General features: G+C 46.2%; 1 protein-coding gene and 1 non-coding gene across 5 annotated transcripts in view; both read right to left on the reverse strand.

Annotated features, from left to right (window-relative positions):
• Positions 1 to 22,507, reverse strand: part of ATP6V1C2 (ATPase H+ transporting V1 subunit C2) — a 62,063-nt gene that overhangs the window by 25,924 nt on the left and 13,632 nt on the right. For 2 of the 4 annotated variants that reach the window (XM_054476301.2, XM_054476303.2), the window contains exons 4-5: positions 4,134 to 4,219; positions 747 to 776 (exon numbers count right to left, since the gene is read on the reverse strand). In XM_054476301.2, the coding sequence (XP_054332276.1) occupies positions 747 to 776; positions 4,134 to 4,219 (116 nt within the window). The remainder of the gene's footprint in view (positions 1 to 746; positions 777 to 4,133; positions 4,220 to 22,507) is intronic. The other 2 variants (XM_054476304.2, XM_054476302.2) reach the window with 1 other exon arrangement.
• LOC129030955 (U7 small nuclear RNA) lies at positions 13,838 to 13,902 on the reverse strand. The gene has a single exon (XR_008500846.1). It is a non-coding gene; the product is annotated as a U7 small nuclear RNA (small nuclear RNA).

Below are 22,507 nucleotides of genomic sequence, written 5' to 3' on the forward strand. Positions count from 1 at the left end.
AAAGTAGTTCTCTACCTGAAGTCAGCCTTGCAGTCCCGGGCCCGAGGAATGACCTTCTGAGAAATCAGACCCGCTTGGTCAACTTGACAAGGTAATTTTTTCTTAGCATCAGCAAAAAATCTCAGTGTGACAAACAGACTGCATTTGGGAAGGCATTTGATAACTGCCAATCTCTAAAGATTCTTATTCAACCTAAAATGATTTGCTATTTTTAATTCCACCAGTTTGAGCGGGTTGGAGAAAATCCAAAGCAAATGGCTCCCTCTAACATTCACACAAGGAAAGACCTGTTTGGGCACCGGGACTGCCCTGGAGGCTCCTTGTATGTCTGAACCCCATCAAGGCCACACGAAGTGAAGCCTGGAGTTTAAGGTTCCAGTGTCCATAAAACAGACAGGCTCAAAGAGCAGGCAGTAGGGACATCGCGTCAGGATCAAAGCAAGAAGCAGACCACATGCAGAAAGAGACAGGAGTTCACCTCGAACTGCACAAGGTCAAAGCGTTCCCAGCTTCCAGGCGGCATGCGGTGCTGCTCAGGAGCGGCAGGGATGACAGGACAAAGAGGCGAGGGGACGAGATGGTGGTTATCTGTGTCATATGGATATTGCGACCAAGTTACAAGGTTGTTACTTGAGAAATCGTGGTAACTTGATCACTGTACCAATACAACCAGACCGAGATTCCACCTTCCCGGGACATGCGGGCATCACACTGAGCACAGACACAGCAAACAATGCATAACCTACTCTTTAAACATTTCATTTTTTCTTTCAAGCCTGCAATATAATAAGGTGGAGTTATTAAGCCATATAGACACACAAAGCCAAGATCACGGGTTGGGTAGGAACATTTCAATTTGTCAATTTAAACAGCCAAATAAAGTCTTCTCTGGCCGGGCGCCATGGCTTAAGCCTGTAATCCTAGCACTTTGGGAGGCCAAGGCTGGCGGATCACCTGAGGTCAGGAGTTCAACACCAGCCCGGCCAACGTGGAGAAACCCGGTCTGTACTAAAAATACAAAAATTAGCCATGTGTGATGGCGGGTGCCTGTAATCCCAGCTACTCCGGAGGGCGAGGCAGGAGACTTGCTTGAACCCGGTAGGCAGAGGTTGCGGTGAGCCGAGATCGCGCCACTGCACTCCAGCCCGGGTAACAGAGTGAGACTGTCTCAAAAAAAAAAAAAAAAAAAAGTCTCCTCATGTTTTCAAGAGGGAAAAGTATGAATATATGTTATATTTATAACAAATGATATAAATCTTATTATAAACATGTAGTGTAAACAGTCACGCGTTGCTTCATGACAGGGATACATTCTGAGAAATGTCATTAGGAGATTTTTGTCATTGTGTGAACATCACAGAGGGCACTTACAAAAACCTAGGTGGTATCGCCTACTACACACCTAGGCTATCCCAACTGTAACACATGGTAAGTATTTGTATATCTAAATATTTCTTTTTTTGTTTTGTTTTTTTTTGAGACAGAGTTTCACCCTTGTCTCCTAGGCTGGAGTGCAATGGTGCGATCTCGGCTCACTGCAACCTCCGCCTCCCAGGTTCAAACAATTCTTCTGCCTCAGCCTCCTGAGAAAATGGGATTACAGGTGCCAGCCACCACACCCAGCTAATTTTTGTATTTTTAGTAGAGACGGGGTTTCACCATGTTGGCCAGTCTGGTCTCGAACTCCTGACTTGGTGATCAATCCGCCTCAGCCTCCCAAAATGCTGGGATTGCAGGCGTGAGCCACTGCGCCCGGCAATATATCTAAATATTTCTAAACGCGGAAAAGGTACAGTAAAAATATAGTATTATCTATTGTTGTTGTTTTTTGTTTGCTTTGAGACAGAGTCTCACTCTGTCACCCAGGCTGGAATGCAATGGTGCGATCTCGGCTCACAGCAACCTCTGCCTCCTGGGTTCAAGCAATTCTCCTCCCCCAGCCTCCCAAGTAGCTGGGATTACAGGTGTGCACCACTACGCCCAGCTAATTTTTTCTGTATTTTTAGTAGAGATGGGGTTTCACCATGTTGGCTGGGCTGGTTTTGAACTCCTGACCTCAGGTGATCTGCCTGCCTCAGCCTCCCAAAGTGATGGGATTACAGGCGTGAGGCACCACACTGGCCCAGTATTATCTCTACTCTCATTTTCAATATATATGTATAGAATCATGTAAGTTTAATTATCTCTACAGATATTTAAACATTTAATTCTAAAGTTTCCAAAGTCTCAAAGGTTTTGCCTTGCACACTTTAAATGCACTGAAATAGTATGCACACAGTTAATGGGCCAAAACATCACTGGAATCTAAAGGTTCGTCCTATTAGCACGAAGGAAGCAGACATTCCCAACGTGACTACACTGCAGGGAGCCTTCAGGGTGCAGCCTCTGTTCTTTTTACTGGACAGCAATTGAAGACTGGCTGGAGGCCTTCCTCAGCACAGGAAGGCATTTTTCATACCTGATTTGGGCAAAGGGATAAATCGGTGAGGGTGAGGTGAGGAGGCAGAATTGCCCAGGTGGGGAGAGTGGTGGCTCTGGAGAGGGTGGAGGGGCAAACTGTAGGAGCTGGGCTGAGCTCCCTGGACCCTGTGTTTATCTGCAGCACTCTGAGGAGTTCACCAGCTGGTTCGAGTAGAGGTGGAACTGCAGAGCTGTGAACTTATGAAGGGGAACACCTTCCAAACCTAGCAGTGCTGATGAGCTAAAAGCAGCGCACCAGCCAGGAACAGTGGCTCACACCTGGAATCCCAGCACTTTGGGAGGCCAAGGCAGGAAGATCGCATGAGCTCAGGAGTTTAAGACCAGCCTGGGCAACATTGCGAGACCCCAGCTCTACAAAAAATAAAAAATATTGGCCAGGCGTGGCCAGGTACGGTGGCTCACGCCTGTCATCCCAGCACTTTGGGAGACCAGGGCGGGCGGATCACCTGAGGTCGGGAGTTTGAGACCAGCCTGACCAACATGGAGAAACCCCATCTCTACTAAAAATACAAAACTAGCCGTACATGGTGGTATATGCCTGTAATCCCAGCTACTCAGGAGGCTGAGGTGGGAGAATCGCTTGAACGTGGGAGAATCGCTTGAACCTGGGAGGCGGAGGTTGCGGTGAGCCGAGATTGTGCCGTTGCGCTCCAGCCTGGGCAACAAGAGCAAAACTCCGTCTCAAAAAAAAAAAATATATATATATATATATATATATATATATATATATATTAGCCAGGTGTGTTGGTGAGCGAGAGGCTGAGGTGAGAGGACCCCTTGAGCCTGAGAGGTTGAGGCTGCAGTGAGCTATGATCACACCACTGCACTCCAGCCTGGGCAAGACCACGTCTCAGAAAATAATCATAATAGGCCGGGTGCGGTGGCTCACGCCTGTAATCCCAGCACTTTAGGAGGCCGAGGCAGGCGGATCACGAGGTCAGGAGATCGAGACCATCCTGGCTAATACGGTGAAACCCCATCTCTACTAAAAACACACACACAAAAAATTAGCCGGGCGTAGTGGCGGGCACCTGTAGTCCCAGCTACTCGGGAGGCTGAGGCCGGAGAATGGCATGAACCCAGAAGGCGGAGCTTGCAGTGAGCTGAGATTGCGCCACTGCACTCCATCCTGGGTGACAAGCGAGACTCCATCTCAAAAAAAAAAAAAAAAGAAAATAATCATAATAAAAATTGGCCGGGCATGGTAGCTCATGCCCGTAATCACAGTACTTTGGGAGGCTGAGGTGGGCAGATCACTTGAGGTTGGGAGCTTGAGGCCAGCCTGGCCAACATGGTGAAACTCCATCTCTACTAAAAATACAAAAATTAGCCAGGCGTGACGGTGGGTGCCTGTAGTCCTAGCTACTCAGGAGGCTGAGACAGGAGAATCGCTTGAACCCGGGCGGCAGAGGTTGCAGTGAGCCAAGATTGCACCACACTCCAGCCTGGGCAACAGAGGGAGACTCTGTCTCAAAATAATAATAATATAAATAAATAAAAGCGAGTGCAGAGCCTCTGCCCAATGTGTCAATCCAGAGTGTCCACTGAGACCTGGGCCATCTCGGTGATTGCTGTGTGGCCACAGCGAGGGCAACTCTGGTCTAGAGGGAGCGGGGAGATTGTGCTCCACATCAGAGAGCCGCCCTACCTACCTCCGTTTGCCAGGAGGTGCTCCTGGACCTTCCCCTTTGAGTCCTCCATGACTTCCACCACGCTTTGAGCCATTCTCCTTATGAGGCTTTGGAGAGAGAAGAAAAAGAGCCGGTTAGAGTAGGAAGCTGTCCTCAAAATACTGTCACATGCTGCTGGCAGGAAAAGTAGCTGGTGACACCCTTTGGGGGAATAATTTGGCAAGATGTATGAAGAGGGTTAAAATGCCAATAGTGGCCGGGCACAGTGGGTCACACCTGTAATCCCATCCCAGCACTTTGGGAGGCCGAGGCAGGCAGATCACTAGGTCAAGGGATCGAGACCATCCTGGCCAACATGGTGAAACCCCGTCTCTACTAAAAATACAAAAATTAGCCGGGCATGGTGGTGGGCGCCTGTAGTCCCAGCTACTCGGGAGGCCGAGGCAGGAGAATCGCTTGAACCCAGGAGGCGGAGGTTGCAGTGAGCCGAGATCGCACCACTGCACTCCAGCCTGGGTGACAGTGTGAGACCCCGTCTCAAAAAAAAAAAAAAAAAAAAAAAAAAGTGCTAATAGCCTTTGAACCAGCGTTTCTACTTCTGGGAAATGGGACAAACAGAAAAAGCTTTCTGAATAAAACAATGTTCTTCGCAGCACACTGCTGACAGTAAAGAATTGGAGACAGCTGGAAGGTCCGACAATAAGGAATTGTTTAAGTAAATGATGGTATATCCAGCTGAGGGATTATTAGAGCGCCATTGAATATAAAGCTTCAAAGAATTCCTAATACTGTGGAACAAAGCGTGTATTATAATGTTGGAAAAATACCAAGATACAAACTCCTACAGGCAGTATGGGCACTGGCTATGACGACATGAAAGTGTTTTTCCTACCTTACATATTTTCCAATTATAATCAGATATTGCTTTTATAATTAGAACATTAAAACTTTTTGTCTCTGAAAAACATACTGAAGGCTTCAGAAAGTATAGCATTTGAAGGCAAAAGGGCTCAAATCGGCCACAACTCTGCCAATTACCAAATGTAGGATTTTAGCCAATTTTTCTTTTCTTTTTTTTGAGGGGGAGACAGAGTCTTGCTCTGTCGCCCAGGCTGGAGTGTAGTGGTGCAATCTCGACTCACTGCAACCCCCGCCTCCCGGGTTCAAGTGATTCTCTTTCCTCAGCCTCCCAAGTAGCTGGGATTACAGGGGCCCACCACCACACCCAGCTAATTTTTGTATTTTTAGTAGAGACGGGGTTTTGCCATGTTGGCCAGGCTAGTCTTGAACTCCTGACCTCAAGTGATCCACCTGCCTTGGCCTCCCAAAGTGCTGGGATTACAGGTGTGAGTCATCGCACCCTGCCGATTTTAGCTAAATTGATGTAATTACTTTGCACCTCGGTTCTATTACCTATAAAATGTGGATGATGCTCATTTTACAGGATTATTATGAATATTGACATAACCAATCATCTCGTAGCAAGGAGAGTGTGCTCCAGAAGGCTGAGCCATTAGAACTCCAGTTGGAAAACAAGTCAAACTAGGATCAAAGTCTGAAAGTTATGATGATCCAAATCATTGCCTCAGGCTCTCTCTCTCCACATTCTCCCCGCCCTCAGGAGGGAGGTGGTGTTTGCAGGAAGAGCGGACTCAAGTCACTGAATCCTACATGGAGTACAAGGTCTTCCACTGCTGCAGACGCTGGCCACCCCGGCCACTCGGACCGGAGCCCAGAGGCCTAGGGCCCAACACAGAAAACAGAGGCAGGGACACGGGACGCCCTGATAAAAGCAAAGGAGGGAGGGAGAGGTAGCACCTTGCTTTCCTGACTCCCAGAGTCATGTGTCTTTGGTCAAAAATGGAAAAATACAAGTATAAAGTAGTTAACAAAAACTGAACCACCATACTCCCCCACCCAAGAGGGAACACATTTCGTATTCTGGCATATTTCCAAAGGCTTAACACTTGCATGGTTTATGTGAGTTAAGGGTTTTTTGTTGTTGTTGTTGTTTTTTTTTTTTTTTGAGGCAGGATGTCGCTCTGTCACCCAGGTAGGATGGGAATACAGTGGTATGATCACGGCTCATTGCAGCCTTGACGTCCCAGACTCAAGTGATCCTCCACCTCATTTTTAAATTTTTTTGTAGAGACAAGGTCTTACTATATTGCCCAAGCTTGTCTCGAACTCTGGGGCTAAAGTGATCCTCAGGCCTCAGCCTCCCAAAGTGCTGAGATTACAGACATGAGTCACTGTGCCCAGCCAGACAGAGTTAAGGTCTTCTTTTGATATCACCTATTATTTAGTGGAATCGACCAAGTATCAAACATTCTATAGTCATTGCCTCATTTAATCCTTGCAAAAATTCCCAAAAGTTGGGTATCATCTCATTTTACAGATGGAGAAACTGAGGCCCAGAGAAGTAATGTGCCCCATCCCTTCTAACCATCCAGTCGTTATGTGGACCCCAAAAGTGAGGCTCTCGGCCACCAGGCCACACTGCTATCTTTACCGTCGCTGTGGCCCATCCTGGGATTAAATCTCCACCAGTATGAGGGCGTTTCTTAGAACAGTAGTTAATAGCGTCTTACTGATTATAACCTTGGGTAAGTTACCTAACTAATCTCAGTTTTGTCTGTAAAATGTTTTTACATTTTTACAGTTTTCAGCTGTAAAATGGGGATGATACTCCTTATCTCACAGGATTCTTCATGGAGTTTGGTGCCTGATACCATTGTAAGGTATCAGTCTGCAAGAGACACCTTGAGATAGGCTCTAGGCAACCTGGGTGGACTGTTTTGGGTTCTCTGCCCCATGACTCCTGGGTAGATTTGGCAGGAGATCAGAGGGAGGGAAAGTCTGGTTCCCTCCCAGTTCCAGTGACCTCAATCCTCTAGTCTCTGCCAGCCTAGGGGTTGTGACAATGTCTCTCCACCAGCCTAGGTTCCTGCGTGGTTCCTGTGATTCTCCTATAGCCCACACATAACTCTGCCTCCCTAAAAGGAGCCCCTCTTCAAATTATCCCTGGCATAATTTGCAAGTGCATCTTCTGTTATCTGTTGGGACCCTGACTCCATAAATTCATTGGTTCATTTGTTTAGCAAATTTCATACATCAAACAACTACTATGCGCCAAGCACTGTTCTAAAATGTCATGGACAAAACAAAGTCCCCACTCTTTCGGAGCTCCTATTTTAATGCTGCCAACAGTTCCTCTTTTATCCTTACAGCGACCTGTGGGAGTTGCTCTCTCCTATCACCACATCCCCTATAATATTTTGAGTAGTTATTTGTTTACATAAATCCAGCACCTACCACAGTGCCTGACTCACAGCAGCTGCTCAGCAACGTCTGCTGAATGAATCAATGAATTCTGGCACCCGTACTTGTTTCTGTCCTAACAGACCTAAAAAGAGAACTCACTCATCATTTTGCTAATGACTCTTTAGTGCTCCTTGTCCTAGCCTCTACGAAGTTTTTGTTTTGTTTTTTTTTTTTTGCTTTTCATTTTTGAGACAGGGTCTCACCCTGTCGCCCAAGCTGGAGTGCAGTGGTGCTATCTCGGCTCACTGCAACCTCCACCTTCCAGGTTCAAGTGATCCATCTGCCTCAGCCTCCTGAGTAGCTGGACTACAGGCACCCGTCACCATGCCCTGCTAATTTTTGTATTTTTGGTAGAGACGGGATTTTACCATGTGGCCCAGCCTGGTCTCAAACCCCTGAGCTCAAGCAATCCACCTGCCTTGGCCTCCCAAAGGGCTGAGATTACAGGCATGAGCCATCACACGTGCCCTTCTGTGAACTCTTTAACTACATAGAATTGTGGCCCTTAGGCATATACATGACACCAGAAACGTCTCAGAATAACATGGTCTATGAAGCTCTACTGCTAGAAAAAGCCCTGGTTCCGCATAACACAAACAGCCCTGACTTAGCTGTGATCATTAACGATGGTCATCAGTGAATTGCAGTATTACTTAATCGGAAAATTTCTCTCATTGAAAGGGAACTAAGAGTCTAGATACTGGTTAAATGTACTTTTTTCACTCTACAGTTTGTTGTGAACACCTTTTCACGGGAGAAGACTGGTTCCTCATTCCTTTCATTTACTGTACTGTATTTCATTTCATAGCTGTATCATAACAAATTCTCTACTATTGGACATTTGAGTTGTTGCCACTTTGATATGGTGTCACAATAATACACACATTTTGCTCACTTGTGCAGGTATATATAAAAAATAAGTTGCCTGGATCAGAAAACTGAACTTCGTTAAAAGATAAATACACTTTTAAAAAGAAAAATGCATTTAAAAAGAAAAAATAAGTTGCTAAGAAAGCAACTTCTGGAATTAAGAATATGAACATTCAAAGTTTTAACAAGCAAGACTCAACTACACTACACATGTACAAAGTCAGTGTACACTCACACCCCAGTGTATGAGACTGCCTGCTTCCCTAAACCCTTGCCAACACAGGTATTATGAATCTTTTTAATCTCTGCCAATCTGATATCTGAAAAATTATATCTCATGGTTGCTTTGATTTGCATTTCTTTGATCATCAGTGAGGCTGGACATCTTTTCTCAGGTTTGACTCTATAAAAGGCTATTTTCTTCTTCTGTGGATAGCACGTTCATATATTTTGCCGGTTTTTTACTGGCTTGTTCATTTAAAAAAAACTTTTTTTTGATAGGGCCAGGGTCTTGCTATGTTGCCTAGGCTGGTCTTGAACTCCTGGCCTCAAGTGATTCTCTCACCTCGGCTTCCCAAAGTGCTAAGATTACAGGCATGAGCCACCATACCCAGTCTCTTTTAAAAAATTTTATTTATTGATATATATAATTTTTTAGATGTTTTGAAGACTCCATTCTTTCTTTCTTTTTTTTTTTTTTTGAGACAGAGTTTCGCTCTTGTTGTCCAGCCTGGAGTACAATGGTGTGATCTCGGCTCACTGCAACCTCTATCTCCCAGGTTCAAGTGGTTCTCCTGCCTCAGCTTCCCTGGTAGCTGGGATTACAGTTGTCTGCCACCATGCTCAGCTAATTTTTTGTATTTTTGGTAGAGACAGGGTGTCACCATGTTGGCCAGGCTGGTCTTGAACTCCTGACCTCAGGCAATCCACCCACCTCGGCCTCCCAAAGTGCTGGGATTACAGGCGTGTGCCACCGTGTCCAGCCAGAAGACTCCATTCTTGAGAAAAAGTTTTGAGCTAAGTGACATCCCCATTTTAGAGATGAAAAAAATTAAGACTCAGAGAGTTAAAGGTCACCCTACACGGTAAGCTAGGGTCGAAGCAGAAATTGATCATAAATCTACACTACTCCAAGGCCCATGGAAATTAGCTCTTCCATGTTTGTCTAAAGTAAACTCTGGCAGCTTTATGTAAAATACCAGGAAAAAAATTTATATTAACCCATAAAAGATGGACAAACCATATTTTTAATTAAACAAGCACTGTAAACAATATATAAAGACCTTGGTTGGGATGTTGGTTACACTGATGGATGATACTTATTTGTCTAAACTCTCCAGCCTGTTCACTTAAGATGCGTACATTTCACTGTATGTATCTTTTACCTTGTTAAAAAAAAAATTTAAGCAGATACTGCCTTAGTCAAGTGACCAAAGTTAACATCATACACATGGAAAAGACCAATGCTGTGTGCCTCCTGCAACGCATTGAGGAAAACAACATCAGTTCTGCAGCATTTTGCCAAAACTGCATAACCTCAGTCTAGCCATGAGGAAGCAGCACGAGTTCAAATTAAGGAGCATTTTACAAAATAACTGACCTAAACACTTAAAAAACTCAGAGCCATCAAGGTCAAAAAGGCTGGGTGCAGTGGCTCACACCTGTAATCCCAGCACTTTGGGAGGCCAAGGCAAGTGGATCACAAGGTCAGGAGTTCGAGACCACCCAGGCCAACATGGCTAAACCCCGTCTCTACTAAAAGTACAAAAATTAGCCAGGCGTGGTGGTACATGCCTGTAATCCCAGTTACTCTAAACCCTAAATCCTTCCAGGTTTAGGCTGGAAAGCTTTGAGGCTGAGGCAAGAAAATTGCTTGAGCCTGGGAGGCAGAGGTTGCAGTGAGCCGAGATCGCACCACTGCACTCCAGCCTGGGTAACAGAGCAAGACACCATCTCAAAAAAAAAAAAAAAAAAAACAGAAAAGAAAGAAAGTAAAAGAGTCTGTATAAGAGTTCCAGTTTAAATGAGGCTAAAGAGACATGACAATTTATTACAGAAGACAGGAAGCCATGTCAGTTTTCATTATTATCTGAGAAAATATGACATTTTATTTTGGTAGAAAGTGTGCTTTTTTTTTTTTTTTTTTTTTAAAGAGATGGTGTCTTGCTGTGTGGTCTAGACTGGTCTCAAACTCCTGGCCTCAAGTGATCCTCCCACCTCAGCCTTCTGAGTAGCTGAGACTACAGAAATGTGCCACCGTCCCCAGCTTAGAAAGCACACTATTGAGACAAGCGGTGATATCCAAGTAAAATCTGTAGACCAAGTACCAGTATTGCATTCCTGATTTTGATCATCATACTAAGGTTATATAAGAGGATGTCCTTGTTTTTAGAAAATACACCCTAAAGTTTTTAGAGGTAAAGGAACATCATGTCTGCAACTTATTGTTGAAGACTTCAGAGCTCAGAAAGAGAGACAGAAACAGAGAGAAAGCAGTTGTGGTAAAAGTATATGAAAAGTATGTGAGGATTCTTTTCTTTTTTTTTTTTTTTGTGACTGAGTTTCATTCTTGTTGCCCAAGCTTGAGTGCAATGGCGTGATCTCGGCTCACTGCAATCTCCACCTCCCAGGTTCAAGCAATTCTCCTGCCTCAGCCTCCCGAGTAGCTGGGATTACAGGCATGTACCACCACACCCGGCTAATTTTGTATTTTTAGTAGAGACGGGGTTTTTCCTTGTTGGTCAGGCTGGTCTGGAACTCACAACCTCGGGTGATCCGCCTGCCCTGGCCTCCCAAAGCACCGGGATTGCAGGCGCGAGCCACCCCGCATGGCTGAGAATTTTTTTCATTGTCTTTTGTGTTTTCTGGAAATTTGAAATTGGGTCAAAATAAAGCATTTAAGCACGTAAAGCATATAACCCCTTAAAAAATTATTTCAGCATATACGTAAATAAGAATCCTAAAAGAAAAGAAACCAAACTGTTGACACTGGCTATTATCTTCATGGATACAAGAATGGAGACCTGCAGTTTCCAAGAATTTATGTAATGCTATGTTTTAATTTGTTAAAAACATATTACTTTTGGCAAATAGAAAATAAAAGAAACTACAGTTGGGCACGGTGGCTCATGTCTGTAACCCCAGCACTTTGGGAGGCTGAGGCGGGTGGATCATGAGGTCAAGAGATCGAGATCATCCTGGTCAACATGGTGAAACCACATCTCTACTAAAAATACAAAAATTAGCCTGGCGTGCTGGTGGGCGCCTGTAATCCCAGCTACTTGGGAGGCTGAGGCACGAGAATCGCTTGAACCTGGGAGGCGGAGGTTGCAGTGGACTGAGATTGGGCCACTGCATTCCAGCATGGGTGACAGAGGGAGACTGTCTCAAAAAAAAAGAAAAAAAAAAGAAGAAGAAGAAAAACGAAATAAGAGAAACTGAAAATAAAATAGTAAACCATAACAAAATAAATAATAAATAACTAATAAAAATAAACATAGCAGCATTATTAACAATAGCCAAGGCCAGGCTCAGTGGCTCACCCCTGTAATCCCAGCACGTTGGGAGGCCAAGGTGGGCAGATCACTTGAGGTCAGGAGTTTGAGACCAGCCTGGCCCACATGGTGAAACCTCATCTCTACTAAAAATACAAAAATTAGCCAGGTGTGGTGGCGCACACCTGTAGTTCCAGCTACTCGGGAGGCTGAGGCAGGAGAATCGCTTAAACCCAGGAGGTGGAGGTCACAAACTCCATCTCAAAAATAAACAAACAAAAATAGCCAAAAGGTGGGAGCGACCCAAGCATCCATCAGTGGCTGAGTGGATACATAGAATGTGGTGTGTCCATACAATGCGGCACTAGTCAGCCTTAAAAGGAAGGGAATACTGACACATGCTATAAGACATTGAAGACATTATGCTGAGCAAAATAAGCCAGCCAGAAAAGGTCAAACACTGTATGATTTCATTCATAGGAGGTACCTAAAATAGTCTAATTCATACAGAGAGAAAGTAGAAAGGTAGTTGCCAGGGCCTGGGGGAGGAGGAAATGAGGAGTCACTGTTTAATGAATAGTTTCAGTTCTTCAAAATGGAAAAAGTCCTGCGGGTGGAGGATGGTGACGGTTGTAACAGCAGTGTGAATGTACTTAACACCACTGAACTGTACACTTAAAAATGGTTGGCCGGGCGTGGTGGCTCATGCCTGTAATCCCAGCACTTTGGGAGGCAGAGGTAGGTGGATCACTTGAGGTCAGGAGTTCGAGACCAGCCTGGCCAACATGGTGAAAACCCATCTCTACTTAAAATACAAAAATTACCAGGGCATGTAATCCCAGCTACTTGGGAGGCTGAGGCAGGAGAACCACTTGAATCAGGGAGGTGGAGGTTGCAGTGAGCTGAGATGGTGCCACTGCACTCCAGCCTGGGCGACAGAGTGAGACTCTGTCTAAAAAAAAAAAAAAAAAAAAAGGTTAAAAAGGTAACAAATAGGCTGGGCACAGTGGCTCATGCTTATAATCCCTGCCCTTTGGGAGGTTGAGGTGGGTGGATCACCTGAGGTCAGGAGTTCGAGACCAGCCTGGCCAACATGGTGAAACCCCATCTCTCCTAAAAATACAAAACAAATTAGCTGGGTGTGGTGGCAGGCACCCAGATACTAGGGAGGCTGAGGCAGGAGAATTGTTTGAACCCGGGAGGCGAGGTTGCAATAAACCGAGATTGTGCCATTACACTCCAGCCTGGGCAACAAGAATGAAATTCCATCTCAGAAAAAAAAAAAAAAAAGGAAATAAACAAATGATAATAAATGATAAAAATACATTTTAAAGTAATAAACCCATATTCTTAAAAATCGGCCAGGTGCGATGGCTCATGCTTATAATCCCAGCACTTTGGGAGGCTGAGGCGGGCAGATCACGAGGTCAAGAGATCGAGACCATCCTGGCCAACATGGTGAAACCCCGTCTCTACAAAAAATACAAAAAAATTAGCTGGTCGTGGTGGCACACACCTGTAGTCCCAGCTACTCGGGAGGCTGAGGCAGGAGAATTGCTTGAACCCTGGAGGCAGAGGTTGCAGTGAGCCGAGATAGCGCCACTGCACTCCAGCCTGGCAACAGAATGAGACTCTGTCTCAAAAAAAAAAAGAAAAAGAGAAAAAAAAAAAACCATCAAGCATGGGGACAATTATTGTAACAGTGAGACCTATTTATGTAGTTCAAGCGTCAGATACTAGAATTTCCCTAATTTAAACATCTGCAGCATTAAAGGTGAGGAGGCCCGGTCAAATGCTCATCTATAGGTTCACAGAAGAGCATCAATAAATAGCTCATAAGCGTGAGGAAGAAAGCTCAATCTCACTTGCACAGGAATATCTTTTACACCAATTAGTTCAGTGGATAAAGAAAACTCCTAATACAGCATTGGCAGTCCTTGGGGAAACAGGAGCATCAAGGCACTGCTGAGATGAGATGTTGATTGGTACAGCCTCACTAGAGAGTAATTTTAGAGTATCTATCAAACATTTGGAGGCAAGGGTTGGTTCTGGTGAAAACCGGAAAACCTCCTAGACAAATTCTAAAAAAGCCGTATTCTTTTCTTCGAGACAGGGTTACACTCTGTCACCCAGGCTGCAGTGCAATGGCGTTACATGGCCCACTGCAGCCTCAAACTCCTGTGCTCAAGGGACCCTCCTACCTTAGCCTCCCAGGTAGCTGGGACTGCAGGCACACACCACCATGCCTGGTTAAATTTTATTTATTTATTTATTATTATTTTTTGAGACAGAATCTCGCTGTTGCCCAGGCTAGGGTGCAGTGGTGCAATCTTGGCTCACTGCAACCTCCGCCTCCAGGTTTCAGCTATTCTCCTGCCTCAGCCTCTCCAGTAGCTGGGATTATAGGTGCCCGCCATCATGCCTAGCTAATTTTTGTATTTTTAGTAAAGATGGGGTTTCACCATGTTAGCCAGGCTGGTCTTGAGCTGCTGACCTCAAGTGATCCACCTGCCTCGGCCTCCCAAAGTGCTGGGATTATAGGCGTGAGCCACCTTGCCCGACCTAATTTATTATTATTATCTGTACAGACAGGGTGTCCCTATGGTGCCTAAGCTAGTTTCGAACTCCTGGGCTCAAGCTATTCTTCTGCCTTGGCCTCCCTAGTGCTGGGACTACAGGTGTGAGCCATTGAACTTCTAGAAATTTATTCTTCTGCTATACTGGCTCATGTGCTACAAACACCATATTTTGTGGCAGAATGGTTTGTAATTATAAAAGACAGGAAGCCATTTCAATGTTTATCAACAAGGGACCCATCTGATATAATGGATCACCAAGAAGCCTCTAAAAAAGAATGAGATCAGGTGTGGTGGCTCACACCTGTAATCCCAGCACTTTGGGAGGCCAAGACAGGAGGATCACTTGAGCCCAGGAGTTCGAGATCAGCTTGAGCAACATAGTGAGACCTTGTATCTACCAAATAAATAAATAAATATATAAATAAATATTAGCCATGGGTAGTGGGGTGTGCCTGTAGTCCCAGCAACTCAGGAGGGTGAGGCAGGTTGCAGTGAGGAGTGATTGAATCATTGCAGTCCAGCCTGGGCAACAGAGCAAGACCCTGTTTCAAAAAACAAAAAGTCAATCATGGTAATTCAAATAGACAAAGCAGTGAGTAAATAAAGGAATAAGACAAGGGCGTGCTACTCAGGCCCAGCCCCCTACCTCGATAGTCATCTGGGGAATCCCCAAGGGAAGAAATTGGGTAAGATGGAGTGGGAGGAGTGAGGGGCATTGCCCAGGTGTGAGGCAGGGCAGGTAGGGATTGGAGGCCTTCGGGTGCTGGGCAGGCAGCCTCCAGACACAGGCAAGCTGCGGTGGGGAATCAGGCAAGAAGAGGCCGCCCAGGAGCTTCACAAATCTGCCTGTGGCAAGTCTGTACTGAACGTGCCCTTTCCTTCCTTTCCACAAACACTACGGGGGCACCTCTTAGCCCTGCTGATTTCTAAACCCTAGACCCCAAGGCGTTCAGGGGTGGAAGAATGGCTCTGGGGCAGAGGATGGCTGAAGGGCTTCGATCCCAATGGTGAGGGGGGCTCCTGAGATCTGTCTCCTCTTCTTCTGCACCCACAGCCAGGACTTTCCTGCCATGCAGGGCTCCCAGGACTCTTCCAGTCCGGGGGTATGGGGAGAGGAGCAGCCGGCGGGTGCCTAGAAGCCTTGCACCCCAGCAGGAGGGCTGGAATTGGAGGTGAATACTTGAGGCTACAGATCGCAGGGCCCGAGCAGAGGAGATTCTTAAGTAGCCTTAAGACACAGTGTCTCCAGGGGTTCTGCCCTGCAAACTGCACAGGCCGCTCCCTTCTTTGTAGAAGGAAGGGTTGGGTCTCCCACCTCCAGCTCTCCCGCTGAGGAGTAGTGGATACAGGTTCTGAGGATCCTGAGGGCAAGTCTATGCAACACCAAAGAGAAGGCTTTCTCCCTCCCTGGATTTTTTGGAAAATTCTGGCAAACGCAGGATAGAGTTGTTTGGTTGTCAGAAATTATCCAGAAAGGCCAGCATGGTGACTCACGCCTGTAATCCCAGCACTTTGGGAGGCCGAGGCGGTCAGGAGTTGGAGACCAGACTGGCCAACATGGCCAAACCCTGTCTCTACTAAAAATACAAAAATTAGCTGGGTGTGGTGGTGGGTGCCTGTAATCCCAGCTACTCGGGAGGCTGAGGCAGGAGAACCACTTGAGCCCGGGAGGCGAGATTGCAGTGAGCCGAGATCATGCCATTGCACTCCAGCCTAAGCCACAGGGCGAGACTCCATGGAAGGAAGGAAGGAAGGAGCGAAGGAAGAAAGGAGGGAGGGAGGGAGGGAGGGAGGGAGGAACCCAGATGCCTGGGAAGAGCGCAACCAGGTTACAGGGCAGGGTCGGAGGGAGGGCATCTGGGAGCTTCTCTTTGCCCCCAGGAAAGCACTAAGGATTTATATGTGAATGCTCCACACACAAAGCCAAGGCCCCTAGAGCTGAGGAAATGGAGTGCACAGAGGCCCAGAAGCTTGCCCCAGGTCACTTCACTGGTGGCCACATGTCAGCTGGTCCTGACCCCCAGCCTTCCTCTAAAGCCAGTCTCCATCCGTGAAAGCAGGTGCTAGCATGCCCACTCTAGATAACCCAAAACCCCAGGCCTGCCAGTGCCTGGCCACTGTCAGGGTACCTTGATGAGAGGGGCCACCTGCCCCAGCCTCGCTCCTGCAGCCACACAGGAGGGGCCCGCACACCTGAGAGGGGAGGCCCAGAAGCTTCCAGGGGGAGCCTGTTCCCTGCCTCCCCTGGTGACTCAGGAGCCCCTGGGCACCTCACCCCATCCTTTGTCTCTCTACTTCCTCCTCCACCAAGGGACAATGAAATCGTCATGCCCTGCAGCAAAGTCACCAGGAAAATGTGACTCCACAGCAATTAAGTGATTTTCTTTTCACAAAAACAAAGGTCCAGTGAGGCTCACTAGGAGGCTCCCCCTGGGGACTCTGGCCATAGACAACATCATGCTTTAAATTCCAACTTGGCTTACAGAAACTGGAAGTTTAAATAAGGAGCTGATCTTTAGCTCTTTAGAGGGACTCCCCTCCGCATACAGTGTGTAGAGCCACCCAGCAAAGCTACTCTTGTCACTAAGAACGGAATTCTCATTGGCCAAGCTGACAATATAGAGTGATTCACCCACATGCGGTCCAGATAGTAATGCTCTACCCTCTTCAAAAAGCCAATTTCAGCTGGGTGTGGTGGCTCACGCCTGTAATCCCAGCACTTTGGGAAGCCAAGGCGGGCAGATCACCTGAGGTCGGGAGTTCGAGACCAGCCTGGCCAACATGGTGAAACCCCGTCTCTACTAAAAATACAAAAATTAGCCAGGCCTGGTGGCGCACATCTATAATCCCAGCTACTTGGGAGGCTGAGGCAGGAGAATCACTGGAACCCGGGAGGCAGAGGTTGCAGTGAGCCGACATGGTGCCACTGCACTCCAGCCTGGGCCACAAGAGTGAGATTTGGTCTCAAAAAATGAAGAAGAAAGTTTTCCCCTTGGAAGGAACAGGCAAGGAGGACCTGAACTCAGCTCCCAGAAAAGTGTTGCTTAAATCCCCTGGGGCCTACAGTCTTTTAGGAATCACTGGGCAATGCCCCAAGTGTTTGGGATAGAAAGAAACATCACACATCGAAGTTCTGGACACTAAGCCAAAAAGTCAATCCACCAAGCAACTTAGCCACTGAGAACAATTGCAGGTCCTGCGCTCGCCTGCGGAGCAGAGTTCCAGCACATACAATGTGAAGGGCTTCCCCTGGAGTCGTGCAACCCGCAGCCCAGCCCAAGGGATGCAGGGGCAAGGCCGGGAACAGCCCAGTCACACAAATAGGAGTACCATGGCTGATAAGCTCTTGAAAATATGTTTACTCTCGCTGGAAATCCAAGAAATGCACATTAAAACAATCACACATCATCCTGCCAGGTACAGGAACCAAGTTTCTTAAAAGCACTTAATAGATGGGGTGTGACAAAAGGGCACTTCTTCTAACTTCATTGGAAAACAAGTTAGTAGTATGTACAAACAGCTTTCAATATGTCTATATCCATTATACCAGTAATTCCACTTCTGGGCATGCAACCTTTTTTTTTTTTTTTTTTTTTTTTGAGATGGAGTCTCACTCTGTTGCTCAGGCTGGAGTGCAGAGGCGTGATCTCAGCTCACTGCAACCTCTGCCTCCTGGGTTTAAGTGATTCTCCTGCCTCAGCCTCCCAAGTAGCTTGGATTACAGGTGCCCACCACCAAGCCCGGTGAATTTTTTTGTATTTTTAGTAGAGACGAGGTTTCACCATGTTGGCCAGGCTGGTCTTGAACTCCCAACCTCAAGTGATCCGCCCGCCTTGGCCTCCTAAACTGCTGGGATTACAGGCATGAGCCACTGTGCCCGACCGTTGGTAAAGTTTTATTTAAACATCTCCATGCAACTTTAAAATAATCAAAAATTTACACAATGAGTTATGCAAGGATATTAATTACAAAATTAATACCCCCCAAAAGGCAAAGATAACTTATGCAGTGGGCTTTAATAGTGGGCTGTGGAATGCAGATAATTAAAGTGGGGTCACCTAGAGGGACCGGGCTGGCTGGCAATCTGGAGAAGTCTTCTGGGTGAGCAGTCTTCTGGAATCGGGTCAATAAGAAGAAGCCTGCCCTGCTAGGCAGGGGTGGTGGGTGGGGGGTCTTCCAGGCATAGGACCAACGCAGGATGGAGCCAGGGTGTCTGGAGAGGAGTACCCTGGGGCCTGACCAGCTAGGGGTCTGGAAGCGAGGGTTGCAAGTAAGAATTTTACATTGAGGGCACAGAAAAGCCACGGAGGGTTTCACGCAGGAGAGCTATGTGAAACTGTGCTTTTATTTATTTATTTATTTATTTTTGAGACAGAGTTTTGCTCTTATTGCCCAGGCTGCAGTGCCACGGCGAGATCTCGGCTCACCGCAACCTCCGTCTCCCGGGTTCAAGCGATTCTCCTCTTCAGCCTCCCCGAGTAGCTGGGATTACAGGCATGCGCTACCACACCCAGCTAATTTTCTCTATTTTTAGTAGAGATTAGGTTACTCCATGTTGGTCAGGTTGGTCTCCAACTTCCGACCTCAGGCGATCTGTGATACGGTGCTTTTAAAAAGATCACTCTGACCGCTGTGGGGTGAATGAATGAAAGGGAAACCGGGAGACAACTGAGTCTGTTGCAAAAACACAGGAACGCAATGAAGGTAGATTCGAAGGACATGCTGAGAAGTAGGTGGACACAGGACAGATTTTGGAGGTGGAGCCCACAGGACTCCGTCCTTACTGGCATCTCCTGTGGAGGGTTGGACAGGGAGGTGGTGCCCAGACTGTCTACTTAAGCACCAGGTGCTTAAGTCGCTGGAGCCTTTGACTGAGATGGGAACAAACCCTAGGCAGAAGGCTGCACAAATGGAAGCTGTCTGTTGAGAATGATACCAACTTTGGACGTGAAGCTAATGCAAAAAGAACATCCAAAAAGGACCATGGGAGGTTGCCCCTGAAGCTCGTGAAAATAAGGAACGTCCAAATGGCTGCCTTTTACCGGGGCTGTGATGAGCACCAACACGGTGTTAAGTGAAAAAGGCCTTGCTGAGACCTGGGGAACAATGGAGCCGTGGGTCCTGGGGCAGGATCCAAGATGGAAATGCCTTACATTAAATTTAACCTCCAAAGAATGATTTCGGGATTTCACAACATTGCCTCGAGCTGACCCTTACTCCCGCATGTAGTACCTAAAGTGGCCAGCCAACATTCCTTCCTCCCCTGCTGGCTGGACTTCTGCTTTGATAAGAGCTGCTGGGAGCTGGGGGAAGCCTGGCAGATACTAGAGACCATCCCAGCTGGGCCTAAACTGAAAATCAAGGCAGGGGAGGCAAAGGAGAGCTACTGCCACCTGTGAGGGGCCTAAGACAGAGCAAGGGCAGACCAGGGGAGTCAGGATGACCAGGTGAAGGCCTGACACTAGGCAGCTACATGATCTAACACAAATGTCTTAACTCTTCAAACAACAATATTCTCATTTATCAATGCATGGCAGTTACCAAAATAGAGACATGACAAACCATCAGGCAGCATGGAATTCAAGACAATATACTGCGCACAGAAGTGCTAGAGAGGAACAAAGGGCAGCCTTCGAGGAGTTGTAACTATCATAGATGGCCAGGCGCGGGGGCTCACGCCTGTAATCTCAGCATTTTGGGAGGCCAAGGCAGGATCACTTGAGGTCAGGAGTTCGAGACTAGTCTGGCCAATGTGGCAAAACCCCATCTCTACTAAAAATACAAAAAATAGCTGGGCCTGGTGGTGGGTGCCTGTGGTCCCAGCTACTCAGGAGGCTGAGGCAGGAGAATCGCTTGAACCCGGAAGGCAAAGGTTGCAGTAAGCCAAGAGAGATTGCACCACTTCACTCCAGCCTGGGCGACAGAGTGAGACTGTGTCTCCAAAAACAAACAAACTGTCACAGACCTTTCTGTATCCTGTAAGGGCAGCAAAGCGCCTAAAGTATAAAAACATGAAATAGCAAATATGACACTCATTGATAGTGTTGCTCCAATAGACGTTTATCAGTGCTGTGCAATGAAAACAAGAGAATACACCCATTTCAGACACCCACGAAACACTTAGAAAAATAGGCAATAGATTAGGTCACAAAGAAAATTTCAAATTCCCAAAGGTCAGAATAGCACCTAACTCATTTTCTTTCTTTTTCTTTTTTTTTTTTTTTTTTTTTTTGAGACAAGAGTCTCACTCGCCCAGGCTGGAGTACAGTGGTACGATCTCCGCTCACAGCACCTCCGGGGTTCAAGCGATGCTCCAGCCTCAGCCTCCCTAGCAGCTGGGATTATAAGCACCCACCACCACGCCTGGTTAATTTTTTTTTTTTTTTTTTTTTTTTGGTATTTTTAGTAGAGATGGGGTTTTGCCATGTTGGCCAGGCTGGTCTCGAACTCCTGGCGTCAAGTGATCCTCCCACCTCGACCTCTGAAAGTGCTGGAATTATAGGCATGAGCCATCACACCCGGCCAACTTAATTCATTTTCGAACAAGGCAACAGAATTAGAAATGAAAAACAAAAACAGAAACAAAAGAATTTAAAAATTGCAGAATTGACTGAGGACGGTGGTTCATGCCTATAAACCCAGCACTTTGGGAGGCCAAGGTGTGAGGATTCCTTGAGCCTAGTAGTTCAAGACTAGTCTGGGCAACATAGGGAAACCCTCGTCTCTATAAAAAATATAAACTATTAGTTGTGCATGGTGGTGTTCACCTGTAATCCCATCTACTCAGGAGGCTGAGGCAGGAGGATGGCTCGAGCCCAGGAGTTCGAGCTTGTCAGAAAAAAAAAAAAAAAGCACAATATCTAGGAAAAAAATAATGAAAACATCACATATCAAAATTTAAATTATATAACTCAGAGAAAACTTCATTGCTGTTAGCATTACAGAACTAAACAAAAAAAAATGAACTAAGCATGTAACTAAGCATGTTTTACAGAAAAAGAGAGCAAGAAAATAAACCCAAATGAAGAAGGAAAATAAGATAAATGCAGAAGTTAAACTATTAGAAACCAGAAAAATTATAAAATTGATCAATGTATTAAAAAGTTGTTTCTCTTAAAAGCAAACTAGGTAAACCACTGGGTAGCCTAATCAAAGAAAATGCAAATACTAAAAAATGGGGGATGCATAGATACAATATATAGGTAGACTCTATTCAAATAACTTGAAAGAGTTCATGAAACTAATGATTTTCTAGCAAAATGCAATTTGCCAATTTGCTCCTCCTCCAAAGAGAAAACTAACAGAGCAACAGTACTGAAAAATTTTGTGAATATTATTAAAGAACTACTAAAAACGTACCAGGTCCAAACATGTCATAATGACATATTTTAAACCTTCCAGAAACAGATCACCCCATTACCATTCAAAGCAGCTATCCTCAAAGCACAGTGGCAGGGCCCGCAGCATCAGTATCACCTAGGAACTCGTAGAAATGCAGGTTCTCAGGCCCCAACTCAGACCTCCTGAATCACAGATTCTGGGGGTGGAGCCCAGTGATGTATTTTTAACAAAACTTCAGGATGATTCTGATGCACACTCAAGTTTGAGAGCTGTGAGTTAATGTGTTCAGCCTTAGTATGCCAAATGTGGTCTTCAGGCCAGCAACACCAGCATCACTGGCGAGCTTGTAAGAAATGCAGAATCCTGGCTCCAGCCCGGATCCACTGAGTCAGAATCTGCATTTTGTCAAGGTCTCCAGGAGGGCCTGGCACAGTGGCTCATGCCTATAATCCTAGCACTTTGGGAGGCCACGGTCAGGGGTATCATTCAAGCCCAGGAGTTTGAGACTAGCCTGGGCAACATAGAGAGACCCCCATCTTTACAAAAGAAAAATGAAAAAAAAAAAAAAATTAGCCAGGCATAGTGGCACACTCCTGTAGTCTCAGCTACTCGGGAGGCTGAGGCAGGAGGATGGCTTGAGCCCAGGAGTTCAAGGCTGCAGTGAGCTGTGATCATGCCACTAACACCAGCATGGGTGACAGAGCAAGATCCTTTCTCAAAAAAAGAGAGAAAAAAAAAGACCAGGAGATTTGTTCACATGTCCAAATTTAATAATCATTCTCTAGAG

The sequence above is a fragment of the Pongo pygmaeus genome, chromosome 12, assembly GCF_028885625.2.
Source record: "Pongo pygmaeus isolate AG05252 chromosome 12, NHGRI_mPonPyg2-v2.0_pri, whole genome shotgun sequence".
Classification (NCBI taxonomy): domain Eukaryota; kingdom Metazoa; phylum Chordata; class Mammalia; order Primates; family Hominidae; genus Pongo; species Pongo pygmaeus.